Source organism: Dermacentor silvarum, chromosome 1 (genome assembly GCF_013339745.2).
Source record: "Dermacentor silvarum isolate Dsil-2018 chromosome 1, BIME_Dsil_1.4, whole genome shotgun sequence".
NCBI lineage: Eukaryota > Metazoa > Arthropoda > Arachnida > Ixodida > Ixodidae > Dermacentor > Dermacentor silvarum.
Window position 1 is genome coordinate 195439973 of NC_051154.1, and position 25989 is coordinate 195465961.

Here is a 25989-nt window from a genome sequence, read left to right on the forward strand (position 1 = left end):
TCAGGTGAATACTAGTAGCCTAGTAGCCTTGTTCTTCAGGTGCAGGCTCCAGCAGCACCCACCACAATGCAGCCCTTCCTTTTCTTATGACGTTGTCCATTTTTAAACAATAATGATGTCAAAGAAATCTGGAGAACGGAAAGGATCGGTAGTTCATCAAGTCCTCACTAATCCAAACGACAGTGAAATATCAAGTATAATTATAGGGAAGTTTTGGTCAAACTTGATATTTTTTAAAGGAAATAGGGTGACATTGTGAAAAAGACAAGTTGCCACCGGTGGGAGCCGAAAGAAAAATCTCCGCATAAAACGCGCCCTGCTACACACCATTTGAACTACGCTGGGCCCCACAGCCTCCTTTTCTGGGTACTAAAGTTACCATTTATGGGCAGATGAAATGCGAACGGGAACATATGAGGTAGAACAGCTGCTGCGAGTGATCACACCAGAGTGTGATTTAGCCCCGCTACCTATCTGCTCGCCAAAGGTGGCGTAGGCACGGAATTAAGCGTGCATGCCGTCATGAATAGCCCGTTACCACACAGAGTGGCGGAAAACAAAGAACGCATTATAGGTAGCAGCTGCTGATTGAGCTTTATTTGTACCCGATACAGTACATGTAGGTGTAACCTAGCCAACGCCTCTCGCTTCCGAAGTGGAGCATAGAGACACTCATTAGACCGTATAGGCGCCAGGTAGAAAGCGTCGTTAGAAGCCGACAGGCAGCCTGTAAACCTCCGTGTAGCGCTTAGTTGAGTTAAAGGCGTCGAACAACAGTGCCGTCCTTTGCGAAGGCATTTAACGCGTATTTGCCGTGCCTCGATGACTCTTCAACAGAGATGGCCTGCAGTCAACATGCACATCCGTAGCGCTTAGTCATCGGGATGCACGAATAAAGAACCGCGCGTCTTTCTGCACGATGTCGGTGTACGTATCAGAAGATCACAATCGTTAGTACCAATTTATCATACCAGTGACTGTGTAGATTTTTGTCAAACGTGGTTAAAGCTTGCAGCGATTTATTCATTCTCTGACGCAACACTTCTCAGTCACCTTATCTATTTATATTTATTACGTATTACTCGATATTCTACGATAATTCTAAGCGCGGCTTTGGAAAAGTATCATTTTCAAACTGTTCTATCAGCGCAATTTCAAACGCGTACAAGTCGAAAAACGACTCGAATGCGTTGTTGCGCTGCCAACTTCACCTGTATTTGTAACAACGGCTTAAGTGAAACTCTGAAAGCTGCACTTGTGACTTATCCATGCTGAGAAACCGGCTGCAGAGCGATTGCACGTCTCATTTCCATCTAATTACGCGGAAGACGCAGCCTCATCAGTTATTTTTTGTTCGCAGTTTGGATTTATGCTGATGGTATAAGTACTAGTCAGCGTAAAATGTTTACGGACCGCCCAATCTGAGAAAAAAAAACTGAATATTTCCGCAGAGGTCCCGCAGCGCGGTATATATAGTTGGATTTCAAGTGTGTGCTACAGCACGTGCCAACAACATAGCGTTGTACGGCTTTGTTTGCCGCGGTCACAACCTGCTCGGAAATTGAACGTTTTCTCAAATCTTGAGGTCCATAAACTCTAGACGCAGACTGTACTTGCTGGGCGAAAGGTGCAGTTGCGCGCCAGAAAAGGGAGCCAGGGACCTTGACTACTGTCCCTAGAAGAATAATTACGATTATCTTCACTCCACTTCCCGGCACAACGCGTAGGGCAAACAATACGAAAACCGACTCCCTCACCTACGGCTCTCATCGTGCTGTTTGGCGTCTCCGAACGAACGCGCAAAAGAACAATCTTCGGGGAGGAACATCTCACGTACTTCTGTGTAAGCGCTGGCGGGAAGCGGGGAGAGCGAAAGGACGCGATGAGCATCGCGGAGAGAAAGGCAGAGAGAGCAGCAGGAGTCCCGTCCTTCTGCCCGGGGCCGGAATCCGACTCGGGCGAACAATGCGCCCGCACGGAGATGACGCGTGCGCGACGCGCCCGGGAGTTGAACTCGCCGACAAATGACGCGCTCGCATCGCGCTGCTACTGCTGCCGCCCCGGAAGAGAAGAGTACGGTAGTGAAGAAACAAGCACGCGAAAAAAGGACAGGCAAGAGAGCTGCACGGCCGAATCGGCGAGCAGAACTCGGCGGCTGCTCAAATTCCTCGAGCGGCGGCTTCCAAAAATGTTTTGGGCACGTTTTGCTGATAGAGTCCGCTGGCATGCTGGGAATGTCCGCGTCGCCCAGCTGCGCTCCCTCCGTCTGTCCGTCCATCCACCGGGCAACGGTTTGCGCCTCTGTGGCAGGCTACGGCTGCCCCAAAGCAGCAGCAGCAGTCTTTTGAAGCCGCGGCGGCGGCGGTGGCAGCAACGGCAGGCGGTCTTGCGCCGGCACAGACGAAACTCGGCGGCACTCCGACACTTGCTTCTCCATAAAGCACGGAATGTGCGACATTAGTGCGCCACCGGCCATCGTTGCTGCTCGTGGGACAGTGCGCCATCACCCCCCCCCCCCCCTCCCCGCCTGTGAGTTTGTTCCCTGTTTTTCTTCTTAGCGCTGGCTGCGCAGTGTCTTTTCGGAAGTGCGGCTGCGAGTGCGGCGGCTTCTCTGCAAGACGCGCGGGCGCGTACGGGAGTATAACGTCGGGAGCCTTGGGAGCGTTTTGTGCTTATCACAGACCGCTGGAGCGCCTCCGCGAAGGCTTATAATAAGCGTAAACAAAGAGTGGCGTCGCGTATTTGATTCGGAAGGTTTGTGGATGGGGTTTCCCTTCGATATGGAGCAGATGAACGTGTTCAGTTTTTACAGATCCGTCGTTTTTGGGCTACACTGCCTCTCCTTTGTGTGGATGCTCGCGAAATATTTAATTACGTAGCTGCTGTACCTGCTCAAGGCTTATGCCCATTTGTGTTCATCAGACAGGATTCTGACGCTCGCATTATTTATGTCATCACACCTTATTGTTCTATACCGTTGCGCTCTAACTCTTTTTCTCTTTGGCTAAAATGTTAAAAAAAAAAGAACTTTTGAGGAAATGACCAGTGTAGTGCACTCTCCCTCAATCAAGGCAACAGCACTGTTATAAATTAGAGATCTTTCAAATGATTCAAAATAAACCGCTTCGTTCGCATGGAAAGAGCAGAAAGAAAAAGGGCAGAAAAATTAAAAGAAAGGTAAACCAGACAAGTATTTAGCTTGCTACTGTTACTTTGGAAAGGGCATAATGGGTATGAAAGAACAAAAGAGGCTTGGTTACAAAAGCACCAGCGGTTGCAGAACACACGCCCACAAATAGGACAAAGGGAAAGGAACTAAGCATAAAGGAAAGCTTTGTAGCTGCGCGAATGGCAGTGCTAAGTTATGGTAGCCAATGAGTCATAATAGACGTACAGTAAACGATACAATGTTCAAGTTAACAGATGTAAGGTTAAAAAAAAGCCAAGAATAAATGAAAAAAAAAGATCGTTAAGATCGTTTTAATGCTGAGCCCTCTTAGAGCACTATGATTTAATTAGCATGCTATTTTCGTTGGTGTGTAGAAGTTACTTTGGTGTAATTTTCACCTGAGAGTTTTTACTCGAACTTCAAGCAGGTATTTCTCGCCTTTCGTCTGCGCAGGTTCATGCAACCAAACGCTGGGCATGACCAGCGGCGAAATCAAGGACGAAGATATTTCGGCCAGCTCTACTCACAATGCCGCCAGTGTTGGACCACAGTTTGCCAGGTAAGCCAGCATCCTGTTGTCTTCTGTTGAGCTGAAATGTGATCCGAACGCCGCATTCCAGAAGCGAAAAAAGCAATAAAAATGGTGTAGTCAAATATTGTAGTCGATGGAAGATGAACGTCACTCCATGCCGTTTACCATCCTTCGGCTATACAAAATCCTTATTGTAGACGGCACGTCTGGTAAACGGCATGGAGTGCTTCGATAGTACTGGTGACATTCGAGGACCATTGTTTAACTTTTAACAGCGGAGCTGTTTAAGCTTGTCGTTTCCCCGCGTAGCGTTCGCAAAAACTCGTCTAGAGATGACCTCACTGCGCACAGCTGCGCCTCGCTTCACCTTGCGATAGCCAATCGATAGCCAATCAATAGCTAACGATCAGTAATCAAGAAATTCTGGCAAATGCTGTGGCACTCACCCGGCTACGCTTCCGCATATGATGTGGGAGTGCCCAGCACAGTACACACAAATTAACACCACGACCCTCTCGTCGAGGTTGCGTGAGGCTCTGCGGATCTCCGCCCTCGACGGCCAAACCTGGGCGACCCAGCACGCCCGTGAGGCGGCGGCGAGGCAAGCCCTCGATGTCCCCTCATGAGATTCTTAAGCCCGGCCATCATAAAGTGCTGGTTCCACAATAAAAGTATATTCAATCTCCTCCTGCAGGGGACGACTTGGTAGTGCTTAGCCTAGCCCAAATACGTGGCCAATACCTTGCGATAGCCAATCGATAGCCAAATCAATAGCTAATCAATCAATAATCAAGGAATTCCGCAAAATGCTGGGGACGACTTGGTAGTGCTTAGCCTAGCCCAAATACGTGGCCAATACCTTGCGATAGCCAATCGATAGCCAATCAATAGGTAATCGACAATCGATCAATAATCAATAAATTCCGAAAATGCATAAACCGTTAGGCCAGGACCAGCTAGGGGCCGATCAGCTCCACTGTTTCTTTAGCCTAGCGCCACTAGTGTATAGCTACGCTAATGTCTTTCTTTTTTTTTTTTACTTTAAATGTTTCTGAACAAGATTTATGTAATTCACCTTTTTACGTTCGTAATGAAGTTTCGCCCTCGCGTCCCGTGTCCCCACAAAGCAGGAATAACGACTGACAGCGCTGCCAGCTATGCAGTATTTCCTCATTTCATATGTGCAGTACTCGTTCTTCAAAGCACGCATGTAAGTACATGAACACACATACGCGCGCAAAACGGAGCCGGAAATGCAGGTTCCATTTGTTGGTAGAATTCGTCTGTGTACATTTTTTTTCCCACTACTGCGGCACGCTGGATGCGTGTACGTAATAAAACACCATGGTTGCCATCATAATCGAAGTTCACGAATTATAAGGCCGTGAACACCCAGCGCTCAAGCGGATGCAAGCTAGAAACAGGCGCGATTTCTATGGGAAAGAGCCGGTATTCGCGAGCACAGGTAACTATTAAAAAAAAACAAAAAAAAAAAGAAAGAAGAAGAAAGCTGTCCGGTGGAAATAGATCTTACCCGCCCAGCTTGACGTCCCACACGATCGGTACACTGTATGTCTTTCACGGCCGCAACGCCGTTCCGAATTGCTTGCGAAGTTTGAAGTACAAGATTATATAAAGTCTCTAAATTTGGAGGCAGCGCTGCACGGACAAAAACTTAATTTGCGTTTTCATAACTTTATACAATTTTTAGCTCGTTGCGACAGCGTGTGTCGAAACGGCCAAGTAGTTGATCCGTAATTGCTGTCTTGCTGCCACAAAATGAAACTCAATATGACGTATAAGGTGTTCCACGTAACTTGAGGCAAACTTTAAAAATATTGCAAAAATGCCACGTGCACGTAGCTGGACAGAACCAAGGTACTGTTGTTTGTCGTCGCTTGGAGATACTCATATTATTTTTTTGCATTCTGACTATATGCATAATCAGTCCTAATTAGTTAATCAACTTCTCAAGTATTATAATTAGATTAAAAGTGTCAAGGAGAAAATTGTAGAGCAACACGAATACCTCCCGACACAGATTTCTGTTGCTCAATACGTACTACATAAAGTGTTTTCCCAAGCATGAAATAAGCCCGCGAATACACGCAAAATGCCTCGAGCAGGCAGTTGCGGGGCAATTTTTCATGTTGCTCTACAATTTTCCCATTGACACATTTCATCTAATTATAATATTTGAGAATTCTGTAGTTGGGCGGAATGCAAAAATTAATCTGAATATCTGCAAGCGACGGCAAACAACATTACCTTGATTCTGTCCAGCTACGTGGCATTTGCATGTTTTGAAAGTTTGGCCTCAAATTACGTGGGACACCCGGTAGATAAAGGTCTGCTACGAAAGTGGCGTATTAAAGCGAAGCTATTTACCTCTAGCGCCCGTATGTATACCCCGCACGCGTTCCTAGAGGGGGTACCCTGGCCGGCTTACGTCCGTATCACAGCGCGGGGACAGGAATGCGTGGGCCGATCCCGGAGATTGTGCAATACCGGGCCGACCCGCGGCGGAGGTGAAGCAGACTTGAAGCACTCCGCCCACTTCCAAAAATAAGTTTTATATCTTGGGTCCAAATAGAGCCACATAAATTCGGCGTTGTAAGAGAAACACTATATATATATATATATATATATATATATATATATATATATATATATATATAATTTTGTACCCGCCGTGGTTGCTCAGTGGCTATGGTGTTGAGCTGCTGAGCACGAGGTCGCGGGATCGAATCCCGGCCACGGCGGCCGCATTTCGATGGGGGCGAAATGCGAAAACACCCGTGTACTTAGATTTAGGTGCACGTTAAAGAACTCCAGGTGGTCCAAATTTCCGGAGTCCCCCACTACGGCGTGCCTCATAATCAGAACTGGTTTTGGCACGTAAAACCCCATAATCTAATCTAATATCTAATTTTGTGCTTCAATGCATAAAACGACGTTTTGTTAAGAAACTAACTGGAACACCAATGCATTTCTCCACAAAGTTCGGGAATTAATATCTCGAAACTGGTGTCATCCCGAGAATTCGTTCCAAGTGAATCCGCCTTGCAAACTCCGCGGCTACAATTTGTAAATTGCAATATGGGCCATCAGGTAATTAGTTAAACACTTAATTAGTGAATTTTTGTTGATTAGTCGATTATGCATTGCACTTTTTGTGCAAGTAATGTCCGCCTCTTCGAGTAAACCAACTCATTAACTAGAATTTGGCTGTATGCCACAGGCAAATTTCAATAAATTTTGAAAGTGTTCGCTGAAACACCCTGTATATATATATAGTAGACAGTGCACTTGGTGTAGCAAGTTGGCCATCATGTGCTTTATTTGCTTTAAATCCCGTTTCACGAATAATGAGAGGGGGAAAGAGTGTGGCCGACGGCGCCTGTGCACGTGGCCTGCGCTTCTGTGGTCATAAAGGCACGCGCGTAGGAGGTGCAGGTGCGGCTACAGCAGCTGGTTGCGGTAGATGCATGGGAGGTGGCGGCGCCTGTGTCGGCGTAGTGTGGTGTCGTATGAAAAAAAAATGTATGATTTCATAATGTATGCAGCCGATGTATGCAGCCTAAACAGCTTCGTTGGTAATCCGTCCTAATATGAACGTTGCGGCCCCACGAATTTGGTTGAAGCACGCGCGTACACTTGCCGAGTGAACACACTAATTTGCTGATGTTAGTGAATGTAGTGGCGTGGTCGCGATGTTATTCTTTGGGGCCGTTGCCCAGCAGTTATATAACGACCGGCACTCAGACTCGGCGATAAGACGAGCGTCAGTTCGCTGGTTCGATGGCGGCGTTCGCGAATTGCCTTTTCACCGTAACTTCGGCTCAGTCAGCTTACTGGCCGCGCATGCTGTTTTGTGTCACCGGTTGCGTCACCGTGGAAATTTCCAATCAGTCCACCACGTGGTGCTAGATTAGCATATATGCCACTCTTATTATACCTAATTCCTGAGTATGCAGCCTAATTAAGTCCAGTGCGGGCCGCTTCTCAAGTGAAGCGAAGGCTTACTTCTGACAGTACTTTACGAAGAACAGTTTTGAGAGCGTTGGGAAGTTTGTTGAGACGCGACTCCAATTATCCGCCTAGACCAACCGTATACCTCCGCATTTCATGTCTCGCATCTAAAGCCGGTTGTAAGTAGGTCTGTGTTTGCCGCGTGTGTTTTCGCACACACGCATGTGCGTGCGAGCGTGCCAAAGAAAGTATAATCATTTTCAAAGGAAGGCATCGAAGAAATCTTGTGGACGAGACATGTTGTCGAGACATGTTGACTTTTCCATTGGCTTCAACTGCTTGCAAAGCGTGTCAAGGCAACCCGCCGCAAGCTGCTGCAAACAACTTAAAATGTTCACAGGATGTACGATTCTTAAACAATTTATTGCGACATTTCGTGCACAAGTTATTAGATTTTGTCCTTTCCCTATACATGATAGTGCCTTGGTGATTGAGCACCTTTTCTTCCTTCAGGAGTAAAAAGCGGCTTCTCGCGAATAACGTCGGAAACGTCGCTATTTATTCTTGCAAGCGTCTCACGTAAGAGAAGGTGCATTTTCAATCTGCCGTATGAAGATTGAAAGCGTTATCAATAACACCGAATGCGTCGAGGACGCTCTCCAATCCGTGCTGGAGAACTGCGGTAGTTGCTTTCGTTGTGCGTTGAGATTGTTCAACTTCCAAGGCATATTGCAAAGTATACGCATGGAGCGAGATGGGCCAATTCTGTCAAAGAATGTCGCACTTTATTCTATCTTATTGTTTCTTTTTTGAACACTTCGAAATAACTTTGCGAACATTTCGACACCAAGTTAGGTTCCACTAGGTCACATAAAGCTGTTCCTTCATCGTGTCTATTGTTTCTTTTAATTTTTGTTGTATTGTGTAGCGGTTTATACGCCGGATCTTTGGAGTGAAGACTAAGAGTGATTATAAATCGCAGAGTAATAAAGAATTTTGGACAATTGTCCTTTTTTTTTTTGCAAGACGTTAACCGCGGCGGCGAGCGTTTTCATATATGCGACAATGAATAACTTACGAAGTTATAACAAAAATGATCTAAATAAAAGTTTAACTAACAAGTTTAGAGGTCACGTTGCAATTGCAAAATTGAAGCTATATATATATATATATATATATATATATATATATATATATATATAGCCAGACATTCTCTGCCAAGTGTCTCTCAAAATATGGTACTGAATACATGGCCGTTCCAGTTAACGCTTTACAGCTTCGCGAAATATTCAGTGCTAAGTGTACCACACATAACAGCAATGCGCTTTGGCGCGGGTTTTTAAGACGCATTTATTTAAATTGGTGCTATAGACTCACAACGTCTAACAAATTGGCTTGCTTTATTGTCTCACTAGCCCCAATTTCGCGCGTACAACGTCTCCCCTGAGAATTGTTAATGAACAATTTAATATTAGTTAGGTAATTATTATATATATCCAACACCTGCCCCCGTAAATGCCGTGTTGCTGTATATATATATATTGCGGAGCCCGCGAAAGCATAGGAGAAAGTATTTATTGTTTTTATTGACGTATTGAAATGATTATGTAAAGAGAACTGAAAGTGGACGAAAGGACAACTTGACGCCGTTGGGAGCTCCAACCAGCACCCTACGCATTATCTCTGTTGGCTTCATATGGTTGTGAGTAAAAAAATATTGGGCCCCTGGGTTACTTTTCTTCTCGAGGAACACCTCTGTAACGATATTAGAAAAAAAAAAGCACTCAATAACATTTGTGCTTGCGTTAACGACAGTATAGGGACAGTCAAAACAGCCGCAGTTTCAGATGTCGCAAGCACAAATGTAATTGTCGGCTATTTTTGATGTCCTTACAGATTTCCGTAAGTTCACGTTGAAAAGCGCAGCAAACTTATTTGGACGTTTCGGCCGGGAACCGGCATTTATCAAAGAGTATACACGTCTTGATCTATATAGGCTGGTTCCCGGCCGAAACGTGGCAATAAGTTTGTTCTTTTTCAAGGTGAAAGTTCGCACTGCGTCTCGGGGTTCGAAGTGTTTCCGTATGCGCTGATGTCCCGCAGGAGAAGAGGCAGCGCGCATACCACCCGATGAGCGCTCCTCCGTGCTTGGCGGCCTTTATCTCAGCACGCACACGCGCGGTCCCGGGGCATATGCTATATACCTTGACGACACATGTTCTCCAGTCGCCGTTCGCCGACGAGGGCGCACGTCATTAATTTCTGAAGATGCGAGCGCCAGCTCCTCTGCAATCACCGGGGAGGCACAGAGTCGCCCTTCTCACGCGCGGACGACGTGTATGAGCCGCCTTCAAACTCAAATCCTCTCTCCTCGATGGCGCGCGAGGAGTGATGCACGAAACAAAAAGAGAGACAGAGAGAAAGAAAAAAAAAGAGGGGAGAAGGCACGGTGAAGTGGATTCGAGGAGAACGTTCCACCCGCGTGCGCGTTATACAGATCCGCGGCTCTCGCTTTCCGTGCCCTATTGAGAAGAGCGGGGCAGGCGAAAGCCCTCTCGAACTTTTCAAAACTTTAACAACCGCCGCCCGAGGGGCGGCACTTTCCGGACGATGCTGCCCTCTCGTTTATGGCCCCTGCAGCCCATTCAAGAGCGCGCGCGTTATAACGACAGGTTTAGGGCACTCCAACTCATTAGCGCCACCCACCCTTCTACCCGGGAGGCCCAACATGTAGTACATACACGCACATACACACACATACACATCACCACTACCAACATTGCCGCCGGACGCAAAGCTGCTGTCGTTCGCGTGCATGCGCATCGCCATACGGACGCCTGCCGCAGCCACTGTGGTCGGCACCGAAGCGCAGCAACGCCCTTTCCCTACGGCCGTTCTCTGCCTGACCCCCTTTACGACCCAAATTTTCGTGCGGAATCGCGAGAATTTACGCGCGCACCCGCAGTTTCATTTCCGCGCGTTCTCCCATCCCGCCACGGACTTGCTGCGCGCTTGCGCGCTTTTCCAATCTCTCGCTCTCCTGGTATAGCACATCGTGTATGGCTTTCGTGGAACGTAGCCATTTCCAATTTTTTTTTCTCGCCGCTCCTGTCGCACCTTTCAGCTCGCGTTAGGATGCGTCGCTGCAAGAGAAACCCTGTACGACGCCGTTTCGAGATCCGGGTCATACCATGAGGTGATCCCTTTGCGCGCAAACTCGTTCGTTTTAGGCAAATGTTCGCACTTGTGCAGTTCCCGGACACACAGTGGTCGGATGGACACGCGCATGGCAGTGCACAGGGTGTCTTAAATTTTTTTTAGGAACAACTCGACCCAGTGGCATATTCGCTCCTCTCTAAGAAATATTTTCTTTTTTGTTTTTTGTATCTTAGGCGTCTGGCCCGATGTGTATGATCAGAGCTTATGCGCTGAAGGTGACAGTGCTTCCAAAGTTTCGCAACCACCCTGTGCAATATAAGAGGAAATGCTCGGTCGTTTATGCCGTCTGAAATACATAAAGTTGTGTGCTTGTTCGGAATCGTCCTTCATCAAGAGCGCTTCTGTCCTGACGAGTTCATGTTGACAAGCCGCGTAATTCTGGCAGGTCGTAAATGACGAAAATTTCAAATTTTGTACTTTTTATGAATTTGTGACATCATGCGAATTCTCCCGCAAAAAAAAAAAAGAAGAAAAGAACCTTGCTCAACACAAGGTCTCTGTCAAGGATGCGAATGAAGTGCTCCCACGCCGCAACGACAGTCAGTGCCTATCAAGGGGCCGCCAGCCGTCTCATTAAAGTGGTGGCGGGGTCGTTGGGAAACCAATCCCGGCTTCCAGGGATTAGCGAATGGATGAGATGGCTGCATTATGAAGCGAGCTGCATGATGCCTACAACAGCCGCCAGGTCGTTACTTTTTGGCGTACGCGGTGAAGAAACTCTGTGCTCCCAGGTAATTCGCAGGGTCCTTTATGGCACGGAGATGATCGCGTAGGTTCTTCTAGCGCCGAGGCCAGTATTTTATGCCTCCTCCAAGGAACACTCGGACCATTCTCGATTCGTAGGGGACACATAATCTCCATATTCTGGAAAGTAATCTTGCGTATGGTTGTTGGTGACTGCGTCCAAAGGCTGCGCGCGCATCAGTATGGTGAAATTTCATTTCAAATGTTAATCTGTGGAGACATTATTATTCACGTTGGCACGCACGTAGGAAAAAAAATATTGCATCATTATTCCACACTAGAAGAGAAGAGAGAGGGAAAAGTGCTGCAGAGGGCGGCGGCGGTAGAGAAAATAATCAACTGCGTCAGCTCGCGCGGACCCGTCTGGTAATGCACGCAGCGAAACGAGCCACTAACGTGGGGCACCTGCTCATTCTTAAATGTTGAAGCCCATTCCGAGCGTGGGAGCGGCTCGGTCACTACACTCGGAGTGCCTGAATTACTGCGAACGCTGTCTAAAGCCTATATAATAACAAACGCAATATAAGCGTCTTCCTTCGGTACTTTCATTTCCGTTTGTTTTCCTTCTCAGAAAAGAAAGTGCGTGGCCGCAGCAATGCCCCCAAAACTGAGTGTTTTCGGCCCCTGAACGCGCTCACTCTATAGCTCATTAAAAAATATCCATAGCGCCAGAGGTAACGACGCCCGGCTTACACGGTACGTGACTAAGCCTTGGTTTCAGCGCGCGTCGCAACAAGCGCCATGCCTTGTACGCCGCAACGAGCACTCCATTCCATATACGTACCACTCTTGACTGCGAACTCGGGCGAACGCTCACAATATCCCTCGTGAAATCATTGAAAAATTGAAGGGGAAAAAAAAATCAGAACTAAAGGGAGAGAGAAGGCGCCAGTTGGTTCCGATGGTATAACGAGCCGCCGTTTTTCGTCTTTATTTCTTCGCTCCCCGCCTTTGCTTTCTTGGCAGCCAGCTTGCACGGCGAAATATTAGCTCTTTCGCAAGCACGCACCACTGCAGAGCTTGTTGTACCACGGCCTACCATCGCGGCGGCGGCGGCGGCGGCGGCGGCGGCGGCGACGAAACAGGACGCTGAAAAAGAACGTGCTCGGGCATTGTTCTGGCGGCAACTCCTGACACACGTCTTTGGTGGTTCGTGTTCTAGTGCCTACGGCCGAGTCAGGGTCGACGTGCTCTCCGAGTCGGGGTCGCTTCGAGAGGGTGCTCGGCGCGAGACCCCTCTCGGTAGGGTTCTCCGTGGCGCAGGGTGAACCAGGCGAAACGTTAGCCCCGGATTGTCATGGGAAGCAGTTGCCTCCTTGAAGAAGCGAAGCGAACGGCTGGGCAGAGGGGTGACGACACGAAGGAGAGCCCAAGACCGTGCCCTTCTGTGAAGTGGGCTCCTCGTGTCATCAACGTCGCCACTTGGATACGGCTGAAATGCCGCCAGCATCAATATACAGCTCCTTCTCTATACATGTAGGCGGGGGCGCCGTGACTTGTTAGAGGAACTTTGCTCTATTTCGTGCTGTCGCTTTCTTGATGTTCGAAGCAGTGGGCACACATCTTGACACTCAGCTTATATATATATATATATATTTTCATTCTTTCTTGGTCTTGAGATGCAGGGAAAAAAACAACAATTCTCAAAAGCTGAAAATCCGCCCGTGGAGGTCGGCTGCCAGATGTTTCGCTGTATACGTCCTCACATTTTTCAAACAGTGTTTGGGCCTCATTGGATATAGTTGGCATTTGCATAGTAACACCCCGCGCATCATGATATCATCATAATCACCATAATAATCAATTTATTCATCCGCATGCAAGTATAGTACCCATAAGCACATGCATCAGGGATAAGCAACCGTTCAGCAAAGCTTTGTACGTGTAGTTGGGAGTAAACGCCCTCTGGCTGGAAAAGGTTTGTCTGAATGAATTGTGTACAGGGATAACCTCTTTTTATTCACTCTGGCAACACGTCGGTGACTACACCATGTTAGAGAAGAAGAAGAATGGTTGTGTGGGCCAGCCGCCTTTAAGGTCATCATTATCAACAAGCCGCAGTTCACATTGTGTTTTTATGTCAGAACAGCGGTTTATTTAGTCATTATCAATTCGATATATGTGACAGCTGGAAGTATCCTTTCGGTATGAAAAAAGAAATCTAATCCCTTGACTGCATAGCAATGAAAGTTGAGCTAGTCGGTCTGTCTTGTCTTTTCCCCTCTTGCCCATGTTCGTGTTTCCTTGCGCTGTTTCAGCCGCAAGGAACAGGCGACGGCTCTATTACAGATGGTAAAAAGCATACTGAAAGACGATATTGCAGTTATACATTCATGCGTCTATGACAGCATAACAGCCTCCACGAAAAGTCCTGAAAAGTCCACAGCGGAAGAAGAGCTTTATGCAACTCCTGACTCGCGCCGGGTGTTGTTTCTATCCTTCGTTGGCCAAACAACGTTCCCCGGCCACTGCTGATTATCATTAGCTTTCCTTACAACGTTCACGTAACGTGAAACACTTGACAGCCTAACGCGATATACTGGGTCCGCGAGAGATACCCTGGCGCAGGACGGCTAGATCGGGCTTTCTTCAACCGTTGCCTGTTTTTTAACCCTCACGAAAACGCGTAGTTGCTTTTGCGCTCCGCTCACGCTCAGCGCCGGTATCCGTAAGGCAGGAGGAAAACCGTATACGTGAGAGTTCTTTGTCTTCGTCAAAGCACGAGATCGTAGCTAGTCGATGCACTGTATAGAAGGAACGACGTGAGCATTCACTGAGTAAAATTTTGGTGCATTTCAGAGGACTTTATGTGGTCTGCATTAAGCTAGAGGCGCTTTCTCTTGAAATTGAGCTGAACGCGCTCATCTCACTCTCTCGTTGTCTCAATGGTCTCATTGGGATGACTATCCCTCTTCCGAGCGTTGCCAATTGACCACGATAATTCTTCTTTCATACTAATAAGCGACGGCGACCGAGCGTCACGGGAGCTAGCGCGTGCGCACAGGCGACGTATACAGAGCGCGTCGACGGACAAGACGTGCCTGGCTTTCGCTCGTGCGAGCGAGTGAGCGGCAAAGGACTCGCTATTCCGCCGCCGCCGCCGCCGCCGCCGCCACGCTGTCGAGCGCTGCTCGCGCAGCACGCGTGCCCTGTCGGCGACCTCGTCCATCACCGCGCGGCGGCCAATCCGTCACGACACAATACCCGTTCCATCCTAATGAGCCCGAACACGCCGGGCGGTGAATCGCAAATACGAGGTCCCGTCCTGGGTGCTGACCCGCCGATAGACATCGGGGAAAACGAGGGGGGCGGGCCTATCTAGCGACGCGAGACCGCTGCACGGCCCGCGGTCGTCCTGCTATTCGCGCACCCCATATCGTATACACTTCACTATATACTCGAGCACTTGCGCTCAAGGCGCGCTCGATTATAGAAAGGAAAATGTGTGCCTTGCGGCAGGACAAATATTATCTGAAACAAGTTTTTTTTCTCTTTTCTTTTTTTTTTTCTTAGAGCGAAGCTGTATATGGCTAGGGTTCCATGTATTTTACGTGTTCGTCCGTCAACAATAGAAATGGTGAGCGTGGGCCGATCCCGGAAATAGTGCAACACCGGGCCGACCTGCGGCCGAGGTGAAGCAGGCTTCAAGCACTCCGCCTCTAATAATAATAACAATAAATAATAATAAATGAAATAAATAAATCCAGATGCATTGTTTCAAGTCGATGGGTACACTGCATGGTATCGTTTGTAAACAACACATGGGGTCATGAGCAGGAGGCTTTGCGATATTCGCAAAGGAAAAATGTATGTACAACCTTACCCCGTTGACATACGAAAGGACAATGCCACTGACTGTGGGGATGGCCACTGTGTATATATCGCCAGGCACACCCATGTGTGGTATCGAGAAGTTCATGACCACGCACTTTGCATTGTTTAACCGTGATGACACTACCCCTGTGATCATGACTGGAGACTTCAATGTGGACATCTCAAAACCAGACAAGAAATGGTTCACTCAGTTTGTGCTAGAAGAGTTTTGTCTGAAGTGCCACACCAATACAAGTCACTCAACTACTCAACAATGGTCGTGTATAGATTTAACTTTGGCCAAGAATCTGTCTAAGGTTGTAACCGAACCAATTAGTGTATATCACAGTAATCACAACGCTATCGTCACTGCCATTACCACATTATGGAAATAAATACATGTACCCTTGTTTAACACTGTGTGGTGTGCTACAGTTTCGCTGGTCATCCACCTTCGCAGAGTGGAATGGCTTCTCAATTTTTTTCTTTTTTTTTCTCAGATGAAGCGATCCTGACGGAGCAGTAAACGGTAATAACTTTACCATAATGGGACGCGAGGGTAATTTGGCTGCGTTAGTTGTGGTTAGGAAGAATGCCAGGTCACTGGAAGGTCAATGCTATTAGTTTTTATTTACATACACTGCTCATTCCGACGTTTATCTGGCATTTTTGACTTTTTTTCAACCACTGAAGTAACTGCGCTCTTTGAACACTTCGCACACACCACTCACGTGTAGCTTTCTCGTCTCGGGAATTTTCTGTTCGTACTTACTTGTTTATTTAAAATAATAATAATAATAATAATAATAATAATAATAATAATAATAATAATAATAATAATAATAATAATAATAATAATAATAATAATAATAATGATATGATGATGTCAATAAACAGGTCTTACGATTTTCAGTTCACTCTTTTCACTCACGAGAATCAGCGAAATCATTCGGAGATTTGAAAATGCGCTCCACTTTTCTTCAAGTCTTCAGGTCGTCAAATGTTTGGCGCGGAAGTTTTAGGTTCTTTAACCGGAATGAATGACAAGGTATCATAGGTATTTCTTAACGGGATTTAAGATGTTCTGCCATGTTAAAAAACACGAATAGAGCTCGATTTTCATTTATTTGGTTTGCTGATTTTCAGGAATGTAGGACGTTAATTTTTTCTGGCGATGTATTTCTTGCCTTTTTCAGTCTGTACACATGTCTTGTGTTACGTATCTAGTGAAACATTGATCAGACTTTCGTGCTTGGTTAAGGTTATCATTCCGAAGACTTCTGTGGACCTGCATAATGGTTGCTAGCCTGGCTTGGTTTAATAAACTCTGGAGACGTGACGGCGGCGGCGAAAAATCTCTACACATCCGATAGACTGACAAAGGATAAGATTTCTACAATTAAACAGAGTAAAAAAAAATGTCACCACAAATGGCGAACTCGAGTACCACAATAATTTTTATATGAGTGGGATGCCATTTTTATCTGGTACCTAATAGAGACCACTGCAGTCTATGCTCAGTAAGGCAGAATGACGAAATAATGTACTCACCGCCAGCTTATGTTGTAATGCAACCTGATAGGCTATAGCATACTGAGTGAACAGTGTAAGTGGTCGATGGTTGTTTCATTAGGACATTTCTTACTTTCCTTTTGCTTCTTGGTTGGTCAAATTTACGGAAAGTTGCTCTTAGTTATTAATTTTTTTATCGCATAATCGAATCATTAAACATGAATTTTTGCTTAAGTGATCTTTTATGTCATGGTACTTATCTGCTGAAACTAATGGAATGCATGGTGACGTTTCGAAGCCACACAAGGACGTAATATTTGCGTATGAAAAGGTCTCGCCACGTGCGTATATCGAAGATTTGTGTCTATTTTTATCTATCAGGGTAGAAACTTGGGCTTCGTTGGCATGACAGTCCGGGCTGCGTGTCGTTCACCCTGCCTCTTTGTCTTGCGTCCATCTTCGTCCGTGGCGCTCTCTTGTTTAGGCTGAATAACAGCGAACGAACGTGGCGACAAAAGAACCGTTATTCGGCGGGTGCTTCTTTTACCGCGCCTTCACGGTGGCAGAGAAATACGCAGCAGCTTTCGCCGCCTGGTTGTTCCAGTTGAATCACAAATGCCGAGAACGGCTGCGGTGGCCAAGAGAGTGTGTAGAGAGTGTAAGAGTGGGTGAGTCGCTCCGAAGAACGAAGCGGGGGCATCGCTATACGGGGCCCACGGGGAACAGGCATTCAGTGTGTGGACGCTGAGTAGTGGCACTCGCTCGACTCGAAACGCACAACAGCCAATTTTGCGTATACAGCAAAACCCATAAAGCGCCGCTTTCTGTGCACCGCTGCGGAGACACTCTATTGATCTGGCCGCCTATGCGCCCTCGGTGGACATGAGCACGTGAGATCGTGTGTGTGTGTGTGCGTGTGTGTCAGTGTGTGCGCCCGCGCGAGCGAGCGTCTGCGCGTGGTTTCATTGCGGTACCGTCGCCCCTTACTTTTTTTTTCCCCCTCTTGTCTTGCTTTTCTTTTTTCCCCCTCTCCGCCACCAGACCTCCTTTGCGTGCTCTGCCGCCGAGTTACATCTGTCGTGGTGATTCATATCTCCGCCGGGCCGCGTTATTGCCGCCCTTTCCCAGCGGGCCTCCCGTGTGGACGCATGCGGCGCGGCGCCGGTTCGCGCGGCCTGCAGGGTTCATTTCCAGTGCGAGGAACCGTACCCGTGTGTGCGAGCGTGTACTGCGCAGGAATATACTGTACGGGTCTCGGCGGCGGGTCCCCGCGCCGTGTGGCTGTACTGCAGCGTAGGACACATAAGGTCGCGCATGGCATTGGAAGCGAGGGGGGTTGCTTCGGTGTGGTCAGCTTCTGCGTGGGCGGGCTCATAAAGACAGGAGAATAAAAAAATATATATATTCGCAGTTTAGCGAAGAACTAAACAATCTTGCAATGAAAGCAGATGGGTACAGCGTGTAAAGACCAGCCTCGTCGTGTGAGAGAGACAGAAGGATCGTGGTTGAAAACTCAGACGTAGAAAACACAGCGACACGAGGAACGAAAAGCGCAACGCAGACGAAATACAGACAAAAAGATGGAGGGAAATCGCGCACGTTCTAGCGCTATGTCAGGCTCTGCGAGCTCTTTTGGCAAACTTGTTTTTTTTTTTCCTAAATGCTTTTTGTCCTTCCTGTCCTTGAATTTGACAAGGCTCAGCACTAAAGTTTTCGAAGGCAGTTGTCGTTCCATCTCGAAAAAATACCTATTGGCTACAAGCATATAGGACACACCTAAAGTATCATCCTTTGATTGTGGATGCAGCGATAAGCTAGAGTGTCAGAAGGTTTACACTTTGACCTTAGCTCAAAAGGCCGAGAAGCGATTGTTAAAAGGGTTGAAACGGTGACCGGCCAACCAAACGAATGATCAGGATCTAACCGATGAGCACCTAAATATTTTTGTTTTAAGTTTGATGCGTGTTGATGCGTAATTTAAGTAGCTAAATATTGCTCAGTGTGTTCTGACATTTACTTCAAGAACAGAGCACTGAGAAGCGAATTTTAAAGGAACTAATCACTGTCCCGTGATTTCGGTATAGACAACAATATTATGCTTTCAAACAAGCGTTTGAGGAAAGCGGAAAGACGAACGTTTGTAACATACTTTTGTCTACATTATGGAATAAATCAATAAAATAAAACCTGAAGAAAATCTAAAGCAAATGATAGTAGAGAGGGGTGCGCACTGGCATATATCACTGTACGCGTGCAGCTTCATCGTGCGCTAAAATTTTGAAGAAACCATATCGTGCACAAGGTTTGCAGCACCAAGCGACTTGTTCGCCTGCTCAGTTTTAAGTAGTGCACGCAGCGGAAAGATATCACCGTTATGCAGCTGAGACTCGCAAACAGGGCTCTCACACTAGAAATCACGTTGTGAGACTTGCATCGAACAGTGAATCAAAGAACGAAACAACTTCCTAGCCCCGTCAGGTCTCCTAGCAACAGCTGTTGCCATGCCACACTCAGGCTCCCGCACTAACGCACGCAATAAAATATCGCTAGTTTGGAGACAAAAGTCTCCGTCTTGATTGCTTCCACCAACGTCGAGATTGGAGCCGCCGAATCAGGTTTCGAAATGACACGGATAGTGCGAAGCCCACGCGAACGCGGCTAAAGAAAAAAAAAAAAAAAAAAACTTTACGGCCGTCGCAACAGCGCCAGGCAGCGACGGCAGTCGCGTAACTTTTATCCGCCGATGCGCAGCAAGGCGACCGCGGCTGCTGCGCGGCGCAGTCTCTGGGAGCCGCATTTATAGCAGCTTCGCGGTGACGCTGGGCCTAAGTCAAATAACTGGCGATCTTCGCTGCAGGCGCACTCCTCTCGGGCCTAGAGAGGTGCGCGCGCGCCCGCACTTCTCCGTGGCCGTGCAGTCTGAACCTAATGAATTCCATCTTGGGTCGCGCGGCGTGGTTTAATTAAAACCCGATTGTCTGTAGCCGAGGCAAGCTCGCCGGGGCCGAACGCTGGCCGCCAGATATGGCCCAGTCGAGCGGCCGCCGCTGCCGCCGTTCTAATGGGGTTTCCCCGGAAACACGAAATCCGGGAACAAGGGGCCGCTTTCCCGCAGTGCACGAGAAAGACGCGCTTAGTAAAAGGGGAGCGGGCTCGAGGAGGGGGTGGTGGCAAGGCGCGCATTCCGGTGCGCTGTGTTGTGTGCTGGAGGAAGGAAGTGAGCCAGGTGCAACGTCTGCGAAACGCCTGGACAGACGCGATAGCGTTCCCTCGCACGCTCTGGGCGCGCACCTAATGATGGAGTGCGAAGCATACGCGCGCGCACGCTCCGAGCGCCGATGCCATATTCCATAGGGGCAGCAGCTCCCAAAACTCGCCGCGGTTACTGGGGGAAACGGAAAACTTCCTTTGCGCCCCTCCTCCGTCACTTTCTTTTCTTTCTTTTCTTTAAAATACTTTTATAGGAAGCAGTGAGACGGCAAGGAAAGGCTCATCCGCGGAATAATCTAAGGCACCACGCTGGAAAACTCGCCGCTGCAGCGCAGTTAATCCTCACTCTCTAAGGAGCCTTCTCGCTGAGCGCTAAGAAAACCTAGCTGAATTTCGTGTGCGAGTAAACTGTATCCGAAACTTCCAGCGCTTCGCGCTCTTGCATACCTGCGGTATAGCACCACGCTTTACCTCTGGGGAGAAGGACGTCAGTATTTTAATTCTTTCGCGCTTCCACTACTGTCACATGATCGCAGATGCAGGAATAAAATCCGTTCAGCCTCCGAGTAAGAGAATCCCTGAGCATCGGCAAACTACCGCGCAACATGCATCCCGAGCATCATCGGGGACGCCGGCTCGCTCGAGTCGACGCCATCCGAAGACGCCACAAGCACGATCCAGATGCTCGCTACGTAGATGCGTCCAAATACCCGGGAAAAACCGCTTACGCCCTGAGTGTGGTTGACTCGAGAGGCAAAGAACTGGCATCCGCCACAGTCAGGGTGCGGAACTCGGAGACAGCGGAAGAAGCGGCGATCGCCCTCGCCACCACCACGAGCACGAACGCGGTCGCAGTCTTCACGGACTCCCAATCCGCAGTACGCAATTACACGAGAGGCCGAATATCGGTGGAAGCAGTCAAAATTCTGCAGAAAAGAAGCACTTCGCTCCCTTACACCTGCGTCACGTGGGTACCAGGGCACGAGGGGCTCGAGGGAAACGAAGCGGCACACGCCGCGGCCCGCGACCACGTCAACCGGGCCTCTTTCGACGCCTCGCGAGACCCCCGAGCGCCTGGTGACGCAACGGAAACGGAGACAATACCCCCCACGTATAACGCCATCCTCCAACACTACCGATTGGGACGCAGGGTGTACCCGCCACCTCATCCAAAACTGACGAAAGAGGAAAGCACCGCATTCCGAAGACTGCAGAGCAATACGTACACCCATGGGATCCTCATGCATCGCATCCACCCGACACTACACACATACAACTGCCCGATCTGCGCCGTGCCAGACACTCTGGCGCATTTGCTACTAGAGTGCCCGTGGCACCCCGAAGACGCCGTTACCAAACATACAACGTCCGAAGACGTGAACCTCCTCGCCGAGACGTGGGAGGCCAAGATCTCCACCCCGGCCCTGGACGAACAACGACGTCTTGTCGCCAGAGCCCGGGATGCTATCGCGGCCAGAGGATTCCTGGAATGAGGGACCCTCCCACCTAGAGTGATCCACAGCTCAAACGCTCGGGAACACCGTCTCGAAAATTAAAGTTTATATCATCATCATCATCAGCCTCCGAGTAAAAAAAAAAAGAAATTAACATTGTGGACGCAATCGAAGGAGTAGGCAACTCGGTGTGAGTGCACGCCTCGCCTTCCCTTCGCGAATGTGCTGCGACTTGCGTGTGTCTGTGCGCGTGCGTGCGTGCGTGCACTTTCGAGACGTGATTTGTGTTGTGTGTGCATCACGACGTGTACTTCTCCACGCAGGCTTCTTCGGGAACTGAATGGCGGCGCCTGGTGTCCGGCGCCGCAGATCTCTCCGCAGACGCACGAGTACCTGGAGGTGAACCTCCGGTCGGTGCACGTGCTCACCTCGCTGGCGACGCAGGGCCGCTTCGGCAACGGCCAGGGCCGCGAGTTCGCCGAGGAGTTCATGGTGGAGTACTGGAGGCCCGGGCTGCACAAGTGGCTGCGCTACCGAAACAGGACGCACCACGAGGTGCGTTCGCACGATACACGATGTCTTTCTTCCTTTTTTCCCCGTGAAAGAACTCACTCTTTGAGACACCCGTTGTTTTGTTTATAGAGTAGAGGTAACGCTTCCCCTATACTATCGGTGGTAGCTGGAAGGGCGCGGCTTGCACACAGTTCTCGCCAAAAGATATGCACGTTACTGTTGGGGCCACCATATAGCTGTGACATGTCATTATAACTGAGATCCTGCGGCTCTCCTGTCACCGCTTCAAGGCCCTGGAGGTTGGGGTCGACAGTTTTGTTCGCTTGTAAAGTAGCTTTGCTATTCTTAATGTAATAGCAGCCGCTGCTATATATACATTATAGGCAACCCGAAATCAGTCCCCTACATTCGCGGCGCGGGTGATACGCGCTTATGTCGATACGCTCAGTTCGCGTATCGCAAACAAGTGGGATAGCGTGTCCGCCTGTTCAATCCGCTGGTGCTAATGTGGGGCTGGGCGCCACTCGACATTTACTCAACCGCGATAAAAGTTTTGTTGTCGTTTTATTTCGCATGGATTTACGCGTGACATAACGAGCGGGTGAATTCAAACAAAAAAATTAAGGCAGCCACTCCCTAGCGGGACTTCTCAGATAGTGCGGAAGCATTCTTTCCAGTTGCTCATATATATATATATATATATATATATATATATATATATATCAGTGAAGTAAAGAGTAACCGGAGCCGGCACAGAAGTAGTTCAAAAAATAGAAGCACGTAGGAAAAACATAAGACTTTACTGACGTTTCGGCCGGGGTCCGGCCTTCATCAAAGTGCCATATATATATATATATATATATATATATATATATATATATGCTATAAAAACATGTGGACCCGTTTTATGCAAACGCTGTAGGAGTGGCTTATGGAATGTGTTCCCCATTAGTCATCGCTCGGAGAAGTTCGCTCATTTTGTATTTTGCAGAGGAACATTGACTCATCGCTCATCACTCATATCGCGATTCGACTTGCAGGTTGCTGTCTATTGGAACGGCGCTGTCCTTTAGCCAGCAATCTTAAGCCCAGCACAAGTACTAGCAACAGGCATGTCTCGGTGTCTGCTGAAAAATAAATCGAAAAAAAAAATAATTGAAGCCTGTTATTTATACGTCACTAGCAAAGTTTCGTTTATACTATGAACTTGAAACGCGAAAGATACTGTGCCGTGAATCAAAGGTTCCGTGATGGACGTGTGAAATTATTTATTTTTCGGTTTTTTGAAAGCTTCAAAAGGGGAGGCACTTTCTCAGTTATGTTTGATATTATATAGTTCGTGCTTGTTCCTCCTTCTAGCGTTACTTCTAAGTCGACCACAAACAAGGGAAGACAAAAATTGGACGTCGATACCACCCGTTTTCGATGAATGTGTTTTTTTTTTCTTTCTTTTTTTCTTATTCATAATAGTTTGATTCTTGCATGTCATGCTTTGTTTTAGCTAAGATGCCAATTATCCCCATTAGAACAAGGCAGTGGCAGTTGTAAGGTACTTTAAGCGGCAGTGTTTGGTAAGTTTATTAAATTGAGGTACATAGAGCTCTTGTTGGTGGTTGCGCCTTTCTATACCGATCCACACGTGCTTATCTTTATCTGCACCTCTTAGCTCTCGCTTCACAGATAATAAAGCTTATACAAAAACCAATCTGCACTTACGTTGGTTCGTAGCTTGACGATAAGAAGAAAATGAGAGCGAGATTCCTAGAGCTCACTAAAGTAGCTTCCTTGAGCTTACAAAGTTTTGCCGAGGCTGCAGGTTTACTTGGCGCGAGTCATGCCAACGGCAAAGCGCATTTCCTCCTATTGTTTCTGCTTCTTCTTCTTTTTCTTGTCCGTGGAAGAGGCCGCATTCTTTAGCGCCAAGGCGCGTTCCAGTATCCCACCGGACGACTGTCCAATGCGAGAGTTCCTCGCGTTCTTGTCGGAGTGACTGTGCGCGGAATGCTCAGAACGCAAGAAAAGGCCTTCGCTATATGGCAAGTCCATGTGGCTGCGCGAACACGCAGTCTTCGTAATTGCCGCACAAAGTGACTACCTGCGCCATGCTGGTACTGCAACTACTATATGGAGTGGCTGTTTTCGCGCGTCGCTTCCTCCCTCAACTCTTGCGTCCGTCCTGCGTCTCGAGCGCATCTTCAGCGCAGGCTCTCCACGCGGATTCCTCCCAGGGTTAACGGCTCTCTCGCACTTACTTCTGGCTTCCTTTTCTCTTTCTTTTTTTGCAGCGTAACAGCCCAGCTCGCAAAGCGACACTGTTTCTGTCAGCCTTGTGTAGACTAGCGGTTTTCGAGTAGTTTGGCCCTTGGCGAACTCGCAGTGCTGGTGCAGTACGGCATAACTTGAGTTCTTATACTTGCCAGATGGCATAGCAGACAAACATATGTGTCTGTGCGTGCGCACCAACGCCCAGCGCCTGTTCTACCGCAAATTCCTTCTGTTTTATTGTTGTTTCGTGCGTGTCTGCGCTAAAACACTACAAGCATGCTTTTCGTTGATTCCCGACAAGCTTCTGGCAACTCACGCAGTGTCTGGGACGTAGCACAGCTGGTAGAGCGTACTAATGTTCCGTTACTTCGGATACAGTTGATTCGATCTTCCGCTTGACTCGATCTCAATTGAAATCTTAAGGCCGGATTTTGTTCCCTTGTGCTGGTTGGTACAGTCAACCACAAACGTTCACGGACCACGGGATCTCAGAAAACGTTCAAATTCCGAGCAGCCTGCAACTGTATAGTCAGTAAAACCGAACATCACAATGTTGTTCGCGTATACTGGTAGAGACTGTAAATGCGAATACTAGGCTGCATTGGGTGAGGCTGCGCAGATGTTCAGCTTTTTCTAAGACCTTGTGTTCCGTAAAATTTTGTGGTTGACTGTACATGACGTAATGTCAAAAACAGCGCGAAGGCTGGACACAGAGGACCAGAAACAGACATTATTCAGCGCTTCGTTGTGTCCGTTTCCTGCCCTCTTTCAGCACTGGCCCTTTGCTCTGTTTTTCCCAAGAAGAAATCTCAAGGTGTCAGGGATATGTTTTTCTTCCTTTCCGTCTTTTTTGTTGCACTGTTGTCCGTATTGCTGTTGCCGTGGCAGCCACATTGCATGTCACGTAATATACGCCCTCGCTGGTGGGTTTGCGTATACTCACAAACTGGTCAATATCACGTGTCATTCGCTTCTCATTGCAAGTAACGTTAACGCCGACGCAACTGAGAATACTCGTGACGGGCAGCCACGAAATAGTTTAGCGCACTTGGTTCCTGAACAGCCGGCCAAAATCCCAAAATCTTGACACACGTTTCACATTTTAGCATTTTTCCGCCTCTGGTATATCTTGATCCCATTAGGATATAGCACCCGTGGGTACAGCATAGAACAAGCAACGAGAACGAGAAGCAAGAGCCACTGTTGTGCGATGGCACGCATGTCACGACAGGTTAGAGTCTTGAACAACGCTCCTCACTGTTCAGTGCCTGTGAAGGAAAAATATAATAATCAAAAGGAGAGAGAGAGAGAGAGAGAATGTAAGACGCGTAGAGACACCGGGCCCTGACGGCGCGCCCGTCTCGCATGATGCGACACCCCGGAGGGCTGCAGCACAGCAGGGGGACTACGACCTGAGGTTCGCAGGGAGCGAGTTCGCGCGCGGTCCCACCGTCGCCGGCTTGCCGTTTTCAGCCGCGAATTAGCGCGGCACAAGCGCTGGCTGAGTCGCGCGTTCGTCGCACACGGTGCAATGTCTCGAAAAGAAACGCCACCACCACCACCATGGCTATATACCGCGGGGAGAG

General features: G+C 48.2%; 1 protein-coding gene, 1 non-coding gene and 1 pseudogene across 4 annotated transcripts in view; 1 reads left to right on the plus strand and 2 right to left on the minus strand.

The window, feature by feature from the left end:
• LOC119436605 (discoidin domain-containing receptor 2-like) overlaps positions 1-25989 on the plus strand; it is a 254289-nt gene that overhangs the window by 193850 nt on the left and 34450 nt on the right. For all 3 annotated transcript variants that reach the window (XM_049658987.1, XM_037703508.2, XM_037703509.2), the window contains exons 3-4: positions 3623-3728; positions 21949-22180. In XM_049658987.1, coding sequence (XP_049514944.1) covers positions 3623-3728; positions 21949-22180 — 338 coding nt within the window. The remainder of the gene's footprint in view (positions 1-3622; positions 3729-21948; positions 22181-25989) is intronic.
• On the minus strand, positions 6176-6358 carry LOC119437892 (U2 spliceosomal RNA). Its single transcript, XR_005189575.1, has one exon. It is a non-coding gene; the product is annotated as a U2 spliceosomal RNA (small nuclear RNA).
• LOC119437944 (U2 spliceosomal RNA) lies at positions 15215-15331 on the minus strand (annotated as a pseudogene).